The 12,713-nt window shown below is 45.5% G+C and overlaps 1 protein-coding gene across 1 annotated transcript in view; it reads left to right on the top strand.

The window, feature by feature from the left end:
* The window catches only part of CFAP74 (cilia and flagella associated protein 74), a 91,010-nt gene extending 78,605 nt beyond the window's left edge, over positions 1-12,405 (top strand). The window contains exon 39 of the mRNA XM_075604840.1: positions 11,313-12,405. Coding sequence (XP_075460955.1) covers positions 11,313-11,411 — 99 coding nt within the window. The 3' untranslated portion in view covers positions 11,412-12,405. The remainder of the gene's footprint in view (positions 1-11,312) is intronic.
* Positions 12,406-12,713: the final 308 nt, after the last annotated feature.

Below are 12,713 nucleotides of genomic sequence, written 5' to 3'. Positions count from 1 at the left end.
AATTCAAATAATTACGAAAATGTAAATTATTCCCCATATTTGTTTTGCAAGTAATACGCCGGTGCTGCCCGCAGACGAGACCCGTCACCTGAGCTGAAGGGGTACCGGTTGTAGAGATAGAGAGAAGAATGACTTGCCGAGGTCAGGGAGTGGAGAGCGGAAATAGGTTGTAGTCCAAGCCGAGTTCAAGGGGTTACCAGAGTGAGCATTGTCCAAGGAGTGCCGAGATCGAGAGCCAGAGGGGGTAGTACTTCCATACAGAGACTATGTCGAGCAGAGAGAAGCTAGATAAAGCACGGAGATCCAATCAGGAACGGAGGCGGGACAGGAAGAGCTACAGGGAGACACTGCAGATTGGTGCAGGCATAACAAGCCAGGTGAGTCTTGTTGGTAACCTGAGTATGTCCGTGCGGCGTGCGGGCGGAGCCTGAGGTCCGGGAGAAAGGAAGAAAAGTGTGCAGAATGAGCGCGCTCCGTAGCGCGTGGACCGCGCCAGAGGAGGGTGCAGGTGTGCGTGCAGGAGGCCGTGGTCACGCCCGGCGCTGAGCAGAGGAATCGCCGAGGGGAGTGATCCTGCGGCAGGGGCGGGGAGCCGCAGAGACCGGTAAGGTAGGGTTGAGTTGTGTGTCCAGGGGCACCCTGTGACAAGAGAGTGCTCTGTGTGGGGAGCGCGGAGAACACCGATTCCTGACAGTACCCCCCCTTCAGAAACGGCCTCAGGACGGTCCATGAAAGGTTTCTCTGGAAACTTTCCTGAAGGACTTAAGAAGGGTTGGGGCGTGAATGTCCTTTAAAAGGTACCCAGGATCTCTCTTCAGGGCCAAAGCCCTTCCACTGCACCAAGAACTGGAGCTGGCCCCTGGATAGGCGAGAATCCAAAAGAGAGTGAACTTCGTATTCCTCGTTATTTTGGACAGTAATAGGGTCCGATTTACGAGTCTGATCCGGAAAGAAGTGACTGGTGATGAATGGTTTTAAGAGGGACATGGGGAATCTTCATACTGTGTGGTAGTTGGAGCCGAAATGCCACAGGATTGATTTGTTCACAAATAGGGAAGGGACCAAGGAACTTAGGTGCCAATTTTGGAGATGGTACCTTGAGGTGGATATTCTTAGAGGAGAGCCATACCAAATCCCCTGGCTTGTAACTGGGCGCCGAACGACGATGACGATCGGCCTGTATTTTCGATCTGCGGGAGGAGTCGAGAAGGGTAGACTGAATCCTGGACCATGCGGTTTGGAGGGAAGAAATGCGTTCATCTACGGCTGGTACTCCAGAAGGGATGTTGGGGATGGGAAGACAGGGAGGGTGGAACCCATAATTTATAAAGAAGGGCAACTCCCGGTTGGCCTCGTTTTTGGCAGAATTGACGGCGTGCTCTGCCCAAGAAAGGAGTTGAGCCCAATCATCCTGGAAATCGGATATGAAACATCTCAGGTACTTCTCCAGGGATTGATTGATTCTCTCCGTTTGTCCATTGGACTGAGGATGATAGGCAGAAGAGAAAGAAGAAGAGATGCCCAATCTCTTTGTGAAAGCTCTCCAAAATTTGGATACGAACTGAGAACCTCTGTCAGAAACAATGGACGAAGGAATCCCATGAATCCGGAAAATCTGCTCCGTAAAGATATCAGCAAGGGCGGGGGAGGTGAATAATCCCTTAAATGGAATAAAATGGGACATCTTTGAGAACCTGTCCACGACCACCAAGATAGTGTTCATTCCTCTGGACCTGGGCAAGTCCACGATGAAGTCCATCGAAATGTGGGACCAGGGGCAGTTGGGAACTGGAAGAGGTACAGTAACAGAAAACCCTGAGGCTTTTGACGAAGAGTCTTGCTTTGAGCGCACGTGGGACAGGCGCGAGTAAACTCCAGAATATCTTGAGACATCCTTAGCCACCAGAAATTCTGACGAATGAGATCAGTAGTTTTCTTAAAACCTGGATGACCTGCAGATTTAGAGGAGTGACCCCAAAACAGGACCTCTGGAACAAATTTCGAAGGTACGAAGAGTTTGTTGTCGGGAACGACCAAGTCCTTGGGAATGCGTCTCTGGGAGTGCAAAATCTTGTCAAGATTCTTGAAAGAAGACGTGGCGAGGATCCTCTCCTGTGGAAGGATGGTCTCCAAAGGTTCCTCTGGTCTCTCTTCAGAAAAATGTATTCGGGAGAGTGCGTCTGCCTTTACGTTCTTGGTCCCAGGGATATAGGAAAGGTGAAAATCGAATCGAGAAAAAAAAAGAGCCCAACGAGCCTGTCGTGGACCAAGGCGTCGAGCGTTTTCTATGTAAAGAAGGTTCTTGTGGTCCGTGAGAATAGTAAACGGCTCTTTCGACCCCTCCAGCAGGTGTCTCCACTCTTGAAGAGACATCTTCACGGCCAGAAGTTCCCTGTTACCCACGTCATAGTTCCTCTCGGCGGATGAGAATTTCTTGGAAAAATATGCACAGGGATATAACTTATCTTGAGGCGTGGGTCTCTGAGAAAGAACGGCTCCAGTGCCGCAATCAGAAGCGTTGACCTCCAGGACAAAGGGAAGTTTAATGTTGGGATGACAGAGAATAGGTGCGGATATAAAAGCTTCCTTGAGTGTCTCGAAGGCAGAGAGGGCCTCGGATGACCAAGCAGAGGGATCAGCTCCTGTTTTGGTGAGCGCAGTGAGAGGTGCCACAATGGTAGAAAAATTACGTATAAACTTACGATAGTAATTAGCGAACCCTAAAAAACATTGTATGGCCTTGAGAGAATTGGGTCTTGGCCACACAGTACAGTAACTGCTTGAGGTTTACTGGAATCCATCATAAAAAATCGGAAATGATGTACCCCAGGAATGGAGTAGAGGTCTGATGAAAGGTGCATTTCTCCAGCTTGGTGCACAAATGGTGTTCACGGAGACGGGAAAGGACGTAGGAGGTGTGACGTATATGGTCCGGGAGATCTTTGGAAAAAATCAGGATATCATCCAAGTATACCATAACAAAAATATTGAGTACCTTACGAAAGACGTCGTTGATGAAATCCTGGAAGACAGCGGGAGCATTACATAAGACGAAAGGCATTACAAGATACTCGTAGTATCCACTACACGTGTTGAAGGCCATTTTCCATTCATCCCCCTTCCTGATGCGCACCAGATTATAGGCACCACGTAGATCCAACTTGGAAAAAATCTTGGCCCCCTGTAATTTATCGAACAGTTCGGTAATAAGGGGAAGGGGGTAACGATTTTTAATAGTTATGTGGTTCAAACCCCTGTAATCGATGCAAGACCTCAACGACCCGTCCTTTTTCTTGACGAAGAAAAACCCAGCCCCTGCTGGGGAATTGGAGTGACGAATAAAGCCTTTTTTGAGATTCTCCTGGATATATTCATCCATAGCATGAGATTCTGGTAACGACAAGGGGTAGGTCTTGGACTTGGGTAGGGAGTAACCTGGAACCAGATCGATCGGACAATCGTAAGTCATGTGTGGCGGCAAAAGGTCTGACTGTACCTTATTGAAAACGTCCCGGAATTGGGGGTAAACAGAAGGTAGAATAACCTCAGGAACAGAGGTATTGGCCAGCAGTTAATGAGTCTCGTCTGACCTCGGCCTCCAGGAGATGGGAGCAGAGGAAGTCCAGTCAATGAGAGGATTGTTAAGCTGTAGCCAAGGAAGACCAAGGGTGATGGGTATCCCAGGAGCGTGAATGGCATCGAGAAATAAGATCTCCTTGTGCAGATGTGAGGACAGAAGCAAGGGGACCATCTCTAAGGAGATGTGGGCCGGGGTAAGAGGACGTCAATCGATACCGACGAGTGCGATGGGAACTTTCTTCCTCACGAGCGGTTTGCGGTTTAACCTGGCGAATTCGAGGTCCACGAAGTTTCCTCCAGCTCCTGAGTCAATGAAAGCGGCGGTAGAAGTCTGGAACTTATTGCCTGAAAGGGAGACTGGAAATGTAAGTTTCTTAGGGAGGTCACCTTTATGAAGGGGACGTGGAGACATTACACCCAGAGAGAGCCCCTCTGTACTCACTGAGTGTTCCCGTTTCCCGGATGCAGTGGACACTCCCGAACCAGATGCTCCATGGATCCGCAGTAGAAACACAATCCCCCGGCATGGCGGAACTGCCGTATCGGTGTGCGGATGCGTTGTACCCCCAATTGCATTGGCTCTGGCAACTCCAGTGCAGGACGAAGAGGTGTGGTAGCACTTGGGAGAGCAGGAGTGCTGCTGGGAGTACTGGAGAAAGGAACTTGAAAGTTATGGAAGCGAGTGCGCTGACGCTCTGAGCGGCGTACCTGGATACGTTGATCCACTCGGACGGCCAAATTAATGAGGACCTCCAATTGATCCGGCCTGGATTGGCGAGAGAGTTCATCCTTGATGGGATCTGCCAGGCCTTGCAAGAATACGGAGACGAGAGCCTCTTGTCCCCAGTTAGTCTCGGCTGCTAGAGTCCGGAATTCCACAGCATACTGTGTCACCATTCACCGTCCCTGAGTGATCTGGAGAAGAGAAACAGATGCCATCTCCCGACGAGCGGGGGGATCGAATACTTGTTGGAACTCGGCTTTAAATGCCGGGTAATCTTGGGTAAGGTCGGAACGCCGCTCCCAAACCGGGGAAGCCCAAGCCAGGGCGCTGCTAGTGAGGAGGTTATAAATGTAGGCTACCTTCTTGTGACCAGTATTGTAGAGATGGGGGGCCATTTCAAACTGCACCACAATGATTTAGGAAACCCCTACATTCTTGCGGTTCACCTGCAAAAGGCTTGGGGGTGGAATCTTTACATCGGAGCTGCTAACTGCGCTTGAGGAGTGGGGGCTTACAACTGGCGAGGTCGCGGTCGGTACTCGGGCTGAGAGTACTGCGACCTGGCGTGTAAGTGCCACAATTTCATCTCCTATTGCCTGGTTTTGCTGAAGCAGATTGGAGAGAAACTGTTGAAGTTCGGTCTGGTCTGCATCTTGTGGGCTCGACATAATGTTACGCCGGTGCTGCCCGCAGACCAGACCATCCCCTGAGCTGAAGGGGGAAGTGGTAATACACGCACCTGCAGCAAAGGGAGCGTGTCTGGAGTGTGGTATAAAGTGTTGCCAGGCCAGGTGTAGTAAGGTACACAATACTTGCCGGTACTTGTAGAGTGAAGAATGCCTTGCCGAGGTCAGGGAGTGGAGAGCGGAGATAGGTTGTAGTCCAAGCCGTGTTCTAGGGGTTACCAGAGTGAGCGTTGTCCAAGGAGTGCCAAGATCGAGAGCCAGAGGGGGTAGTCGTACAAGCCGCGTCAGAACCTGTGAAAACACTGAGAGAATCTTGAAGTACTTCCATACAGAGACTTTGTCGAGCAAAGACTGAGAGCAGAGAGAAGCTAGATAAAGCAGGGAGATCCAATCAGGAACGGAGGCGGGACAGGAAGAGCTACAGGGAGACACTGCAGATTGGTGCAGGAATAACAAGCCAGGTGAGTCTTGTTGGTAACCTGAGTATGTCCGTGCGGCGTGCGGGGGCGGAGCCTGAGGTCCGGGAGAAAGGAAGAAGAGTGTGCAGAATGAGTGCGCTCTGTAACGCGTGTACGTGCGTGGACCACGCCAGAGGAGGGTGCAGGTGTGCACGCGGGAGGCCGTGGGCGCGGGAGGCCATGGGCGCGCCCGGCGCTGAGCAGAGGAATCGCCGAGGGGAGTGATCCCGCGACGGCGGCAGGGGCGGGGAGTCACGGAGACCGGTAAGGTAGGGTTGAGTTGTGTGTCCAGGGGCTCCCTGTGAGAAGAGAGTGCTCTGTGTGGGGAGCGCGGAGAAAGCCGATTCCTGACAGCAAGGAGACGGTTTTCGGCACTGAACTTTGTTAAAAACAAGTATAGATCTGTATTGACAAACACTCATGTGGTCTCTGCTTCTGTTATCAACCTCGAAAATCAATCCTAGTATTGAGAAACTGTTACTTGAAAGGCAATTTCAGAAATCACATTGGGACATTTTAAATTCAGATTTTGTTTTTGTTTTTTTGTTAATTAGAATTTCAAGTCTTTTCTTATCTTCTCAATAAAAAAAAGTTGTAATATTTTAATATGTTTTAATTATCCTTGTTTTGGCATTCTTTAGTTAAGGTTTAGCTATTAATTTAAACCGAATGTAGGAAGCAGTAGAACAGTGGCCTGCCTGGAAAAATACGTTGGCCACCCCTGATTTAGCTCATCACTAAAGAAGCTCTAAAAGGGAAACATGTTACAGGGATTACTTAACAAGAGGGGCAGCGTTATGGTGGCAAACCCCTTTTTCAGCTCGTTCCCACACGTCCCAAATGGAATGCGGTACTTCCGTTCAATATAGAAAAAGAAAAGGTTTTGTGAATAAGCAGCCCTAGAATCCTTCTCCCGTCTCTGTTTTAGTCAGCTTGTTTGAGGCAGCACGCACTGCATTTTCAGCTCCTCATGAGGTCTAATAACGTCTATGGTGTCTGATATCACAATTGTTATGATTCCCGATCTTGAACCATTGATGCTTGCAGGTATCATGTAGCAGTTCCACTGTAACCAGATAGTAGCAACCCTTGTCTCCATGGTAACCGCCCCATCATTATGGATGTCGACAGGTATCATTGTTACATGCCAACTGCGACAGGATAATAGCATCTTTTGTCTCCATGGTGACCCGCTACAACAAACCTTCCGTATTAGCGGGGTGTAGATGTCTATTGCCAAATGTAAATACTTCTGAGACACTCTGAGCATATACCCCAAAAGGGAAAACACATGTCAACAATAGAGGACCAACTATATACCAAATATGCAATATCTCCAATAATTCTGGATAAACCACATGGTTAATACAGAAGATGTTTTGACAAACACTATATACAGTGTGTGAAAAAATATATATGTGGAAAATATATTAGAGTTAAAAGTAATCTCAACCGATACAGTAATTATAGGTCATATCTTAGATTGGAGATACTGAAACCCTCCTGGGGTGGATATTCCAGCCAATGACCATAGCAACTACATGCTCATTAAATTAAAGTAAATGTAGGGCAATACTTGTCAAGATATCACTTGAGTATTGAAACCCACTACTTCTATACATCTGTCATATATAAGCTGGCTCAGTTTTAGTTAACCATTAGCGCTGTGCTTTCCACACTCTAATCACAGAGACATATGTTCCCACTTGAACATAGCCCTAAAGACAGCTTGCATTCCCTTGATTTGTTATAAGTACTGTTCTGGATGTACTATAATGAGAATATACAGTTTCTATGGGTTTTGATTAGAGAATCCTCTGGGTTTCAACACTCTCAAGTGATATCTTGACAAGTGGTGGCCTGCATTTGCTCTAATTTAATGAGCATGTAGTTGCTATGGTCATTGGCTGGAATATCCACCCCAGGAGGGTTTCAAAATCTCCAATCTAAGATATGACCTATAATTATTGCATGGTTTGAGATTACTTTTATCTCTAATATATTTTCCACATACTGTATATATCTTTTCACACACTTTGTGTGCATATGGTGTTTATCAAAACATTTTCTGCATTAGTAATGTGGTTTATCCAGAATTATTGGAGATATTTCACAAATGTTGGGTATATAGCTGGTCCTCTATTGTTGACTTGTGTTTTCTCTTTTCTTTTAATCCCTATATACGACCGCCTTGTGGGGTATATGCTCCGAACAGGGGGGGGGGGAGAGAGCCGGGACAAGAGCCCCAGGCTCGGCGACCGGGCCCGGGACACTTGACCCGGCCTCTCCTCCCCACACCCCCCAAATCCAGTGTCCGGCTGCCGGGCCCCAGCTCTCCCCAGCTGCTGGGGGCCTGCCTCTTTCTCCCACCCACACTGGGTCTCTGATTTATGCCAGGACCCCCTCTCTTTCACTAGTGCGTTCTGGAAGCTGGGCTCGACTTCCAAACGGGCTCAGCTTCCTGCGCACATCGGCGGGAGAGAGGCCAGGCATCGGAGAGAGGCAGGTCCTTCATACAGGCCCTTCATGGGACAAAGGCATGCCCATCTCGGGAAAGGCCACAGACCCACCACCATGAGGTGTGTGTGTATTGCATTGTGTCGGCAAGGGGGGGGGGTTATCACAGTGTGTGGCAGGGGAGGTATTGCATTGTGTGAGGGGTATTACATTGTGTAGAAGTGGGGGTATTGCATTTTGTGTGGGGGATGGTATTGCATTGTGGTGGTGGGGAATTGCATTGCGTGTGCAGGGGTATTGCATTGTGTGGGAGGGGAGGTATTACGTGTGAGAGGAGTATTGCAATGTGTGTGGGAGGGGGTATTGCAATGTGTGTGGGGTATTGTATTGGATGCGGGAGTTATTGCCTTGTTTGAGAGGGGGGCATTGCATTGTGTGGGAAAGGGGTATTACAATGTGTGGAAGCAGGGTTGTTGCATTTTGGCTGTGGGAAGGGGGCTAGGCATTTTGTGTGTGGGAGGGGGACGGGATATTGTGGGGGGTAATTATTGTGGGGGGGGATTGTATGGGTATCGGGGCGGGGGATTATGTGTGGGGGAGAGGGGAGGAAAGTGTATGTGTGGCTGGGGGCAGGAGGGAATGAATCTGAGTGGGGAATTGAGGGAGCGGGATTGAGTGAGGGGGGTAATTAAGTGATAGCAGAGAGTGGAGGTTGGGGGGGGAGTGAGAGAAATACATGGGGAAAGGGGACGAATAGAGGAGGTAGCTTGCAAGGTGTGAAGGGTGGGCTCGCAAGGCCGCCAACACAGAGCGAAGGGGGCGCTCAAAACCCTAGTCATGGGCCCCTGGGAAATCTTTTGGCGGCCCTGGCTTAGAGTGTCTCAGAAGTCTTTACATTTGGCAATAGACATCTATACACCCCGCTAATACAGAAGGTTTGTTGTAGCGGGTCACCATGGGGACAAATGAAGATTTTATTTTGTCACAGTGGGACTGCAACAATGATACTTGTCGACATCCATAATGATGGAGCGGTTACCATGAAGACAACGGTTGCTTCTATCTGGTTATAGTGGAACTGCTACTATTTACCCACGAGCATCCATAGTTGAGGATCGGGTTATCATAACAATTGTGATGTCAGACACCATAGAAGTTATCAGACCTCATTGGGAGCTTATCAGGCAGTGCATGCTGCCTCAAACAAGCTGACTAGAACAAAGACGGGAGAAGGATTCTAGAGCTGCTTATTCACAACACCTTTTCATTTTCTATATTGAACGGAAGTACCGCATGCCATTTGGGACGTGTGGGAACGAACTAAAGAAAGGGCTTGGCACCATAACGTTGCCCCTCTTGTTAAGTAATCGCTAGAACCAGTTTCCCTTTTAGAGCTTCTTTGGTGACAAGCTAGTAGATTCAAGTGATCATTAGTTTTGCTGGATGAGTATCTTTTTGACTTATGCTTTGTTGTATACTGAAGGTTTTTTTTTTTTTTAGAAACCTCTATCATTATCCACCACCTGTATCTGATATTAAAATATTTTCATTTAAAGAGAACTACTATTGACTCCAGTATGTGTCTTTTCCCTTGAGTGCTGAGGACAATCAAAATTGTATACAGTATATTGACTAAGTGGTGCTACAGATGTAGCAGCTGTTTTTACTCTCATTAATGTGTTAAGTCAATAAATAATACGATATAATACATGCGTTAAAGAAACATTGCATGCGTTACATTGGTTTCGTGGAGCTGCATTAAACAATGTGCTAAATATTGCATAAGCAATAACGGCGCTCATCGCGTTCATGGGTGTAATAATGCCTGCTGCATATATGTCATAAGATACATTTTGATGCCAAAAGACACCTTACAGCCCTGTCAAGGGAGTGAGCGCTAAGGTGTTTTCAGACGCTGGAAAGTGTCTTATGGAATCGCACCATAGTAATTATTGCACATTATGTCAATTATTGGATACAGAGAATTGTGTAGCTTGTGAGATATTGTACTACATTGTCCAAAGCCCGGTGATGAACTATGACCACAAAACATCACAAGATACATAACAGCTGAGGAATATTGTTTTTAGGGGTAACCAATGAAATGCAAAGCCCAACTGTGTGCACTTATCAGTATGTGGATGGTTGTTTATCAACAAAATATGGCATATATGGGCTTTACTAGTAAATCAGAAGTTGAAAATGGCTTAACGACTTCTCATGAAGGCTTTTCAAGCAGCAATAAAAAGTGCTGTTCCATAAGACATCTTCAAGAGCTGGAAAGCATCTTATATGCCATTCCAATGCAGTATGGTGTCTTCGGATCCATCAGTGGTCAAAGAGTGATTTTTTTTATTTACAGGTCTGCAATATTTCTTTGTTACTGTTTTTACTTTTTATTGAAAGAAATATGGCTTTGTCATAGGAAGCCCCACTGCTTTCGAAGCATAAATATTGTTTAAATCTTTCTCAAATGTCTATGTTTAATATCTGGCTTAGAAACACTACTCTTTTAAAGCTGTAGTTCAAGCTGCCGATTGTTTATTTATTTATTTTCCATTTGATATGTGCATCAATACAATCTGCACAGTGACAAGAGATTAGGTAAATTGCCGATCGATCCGTTCTCCTGTAATCGATCGCCGAATCGGGGGCTATTTAATTCACTGTTAGGGCTGCACAATCATCATGTGACAGGCAGGCACTAGTTACAATTGGTGCACTGCTAGAGAGAGGGCAGGGCTCTAGAGCCAGAGCCTGTCTCAGAAGAGGAAGGGGGTGTGACTTTGGAAATGGTTTCTATAGAAACAAAAAGGCTTGCTACATTGGAATACATTAAAAATGTCTTTTAAAATGGTTTTTAAAAAATGTAGAAAAGTATTTTCTCATAGTACAGAACTGATTTATTAAAAAACAAAAACAAAACAAAACACATGTAGGATATTGCTTGAACTGCAGCTTTAAGCCACCGAGTGTCAGATGATGTCTTATGTACTGTTTAGTAAATATTGCTTTTGGTCCCTTCAGTAATGGAAGGTCCTGAAACATATTGCTTTTCATTGAAGGAGTCCTGCCTTCATAGCAATATAGACTTAATCTCCCTTTGGCTCATGGTATAGGACAGAGTTAATCATTTATTTAAATATTCCATTTTCACCATATACAGTGGATAAGTTATTGGTCAGTGACCCACTAACATGCTGTAAGTTTCTTACTACCCTGTCGGTGCTCTCTTATTCTTCCTTGTCAGGTAGGAGTTTTTATTATGATTTTTAATGTTCTCAAATAGGGCAGAAAGTTGTGTATTGTTAATGAGCAATGTACAACTGTAATTTTCTGAATGTAAATTAAATGAACATGTAATGCTAATGTGAGCTTAACTTCAAAATATTCTGCTTTGTTTCGCAGACAAGTAAGCCAGCAACTACCACGGCCACACTGACTTTGAAAGGTGATATCAGTGAAACGTACCAGATCATCTTTGCAACACAAGTCGTGTCGTCATAAAACAGCATACGCTCTTTCTAAAGAATCACTTGTATGCATCAATAGTACGTTATCCGTGGCGCCCAAAAGTGTATTATTACTTAAAACTGACATTGGAGATACAAGTGTAATATGACTACTGAAAACAAAACTGTTATAGCTACAGTATATACATATATTGTGATACCTGCTCCAGCCAACACCTCTTACATTTCAACAGCAGCACTTGGTATAAAAATCCTGCATCAATGATTTGTCAACTCCAAAAACTCTTTGTGAATGGAAATAGCTTTATAGGGGTTTGTATATCACAAACACACAATGGTCCAAAAACATGAAGATACTATAAATAGTATTGAATGTTTGGACAAAGTTTCCCCCTTCCATCTGATAACCTTGCTGTATGTTGTATATTGGTTTTTATGTGCTATACCTTCAAACTCCCTGTCATTAATGAAGGGAGGTGTTGCAGATTTTACATACAGTAGTTTAAAAACAAACAAAAAAAGGCTGTACTGTATTACCATCATTTTAATAGAATTTCAATGTATCAAACCTATAATTGCACAATTAAATGTTTCTCTGCAGAAATAAGCATGTAAGGTTTGAGTTTTATCTCACATTTGATGCGACGAGAAATGCTGCTTTAGCATCCCTTGAAAGCCAATATTGTATCATAGTATCATATGAAGAGTAACTGTAAGAAGAGGTTGTGTGAGACGGTGTGATTAGCCTATTATATTATATACATTGATTTAAACGGGAAGTGGCAGTTTTTCGTTAAAGGTGCAATCACACAGAGTCGGCCAGATGAATTTCTTAGGGGCCATTGAATGTGGAAGTGTTTGTCAATTAAGTGTTTTCTTTACCCTTATCCCATCCTCTTCGTATCAGAGAACTAATAAGAAGAGCTGGGGAGGGGGGACTCTGGCTGTGCAAACAATTGCTTACTGCGCCGTGACATCACACATAAGGGAGCAGCCAGAGGAAACGAAACACTTCCCAAGTCTTTAAAAAATAAATTAAAAATACTTAGTGGTGCTAGATTTGAGTAAAACTGATATTAGTTACCCAGATGCGACCCCTTAAATATGTCACTAGAATTAGTTAACTTTGGTGCCAGGAGGGCTTGCTCCTTTAAGAACATAGTGTCCTAATTATTTAATGGGATATTGTTACATCAGGCAATTCTCATTAACAAATATTAACATCACTGCTTATTTTACCGGATATATGTTAACCCTTTCTGTTTGCCTTTTCTCGTTTTGTGCACTGCAAATGGGTTAACAAGAACAATCATTCTTTCCACGTTATACAAAAGGT

This window comes from Ascaphus truei, chromosome 6 (assembly GCF_040206685.1).
Source record: "Ascaphus truei isolate aAscTru1 chromosome 6, aAscTru1.hap1, whole genome shotgun sequence".
Taxonomy (NCBI): domain Eukaryota; kingdom Metazoa; phylum Chordata; class Amphibia; order Anura; family Ascaphidae; genus Ascaphus; species Ascaphus truei.
This window is presented reverse-complemented; position numbering and strand designations above follow the sequence as displayed.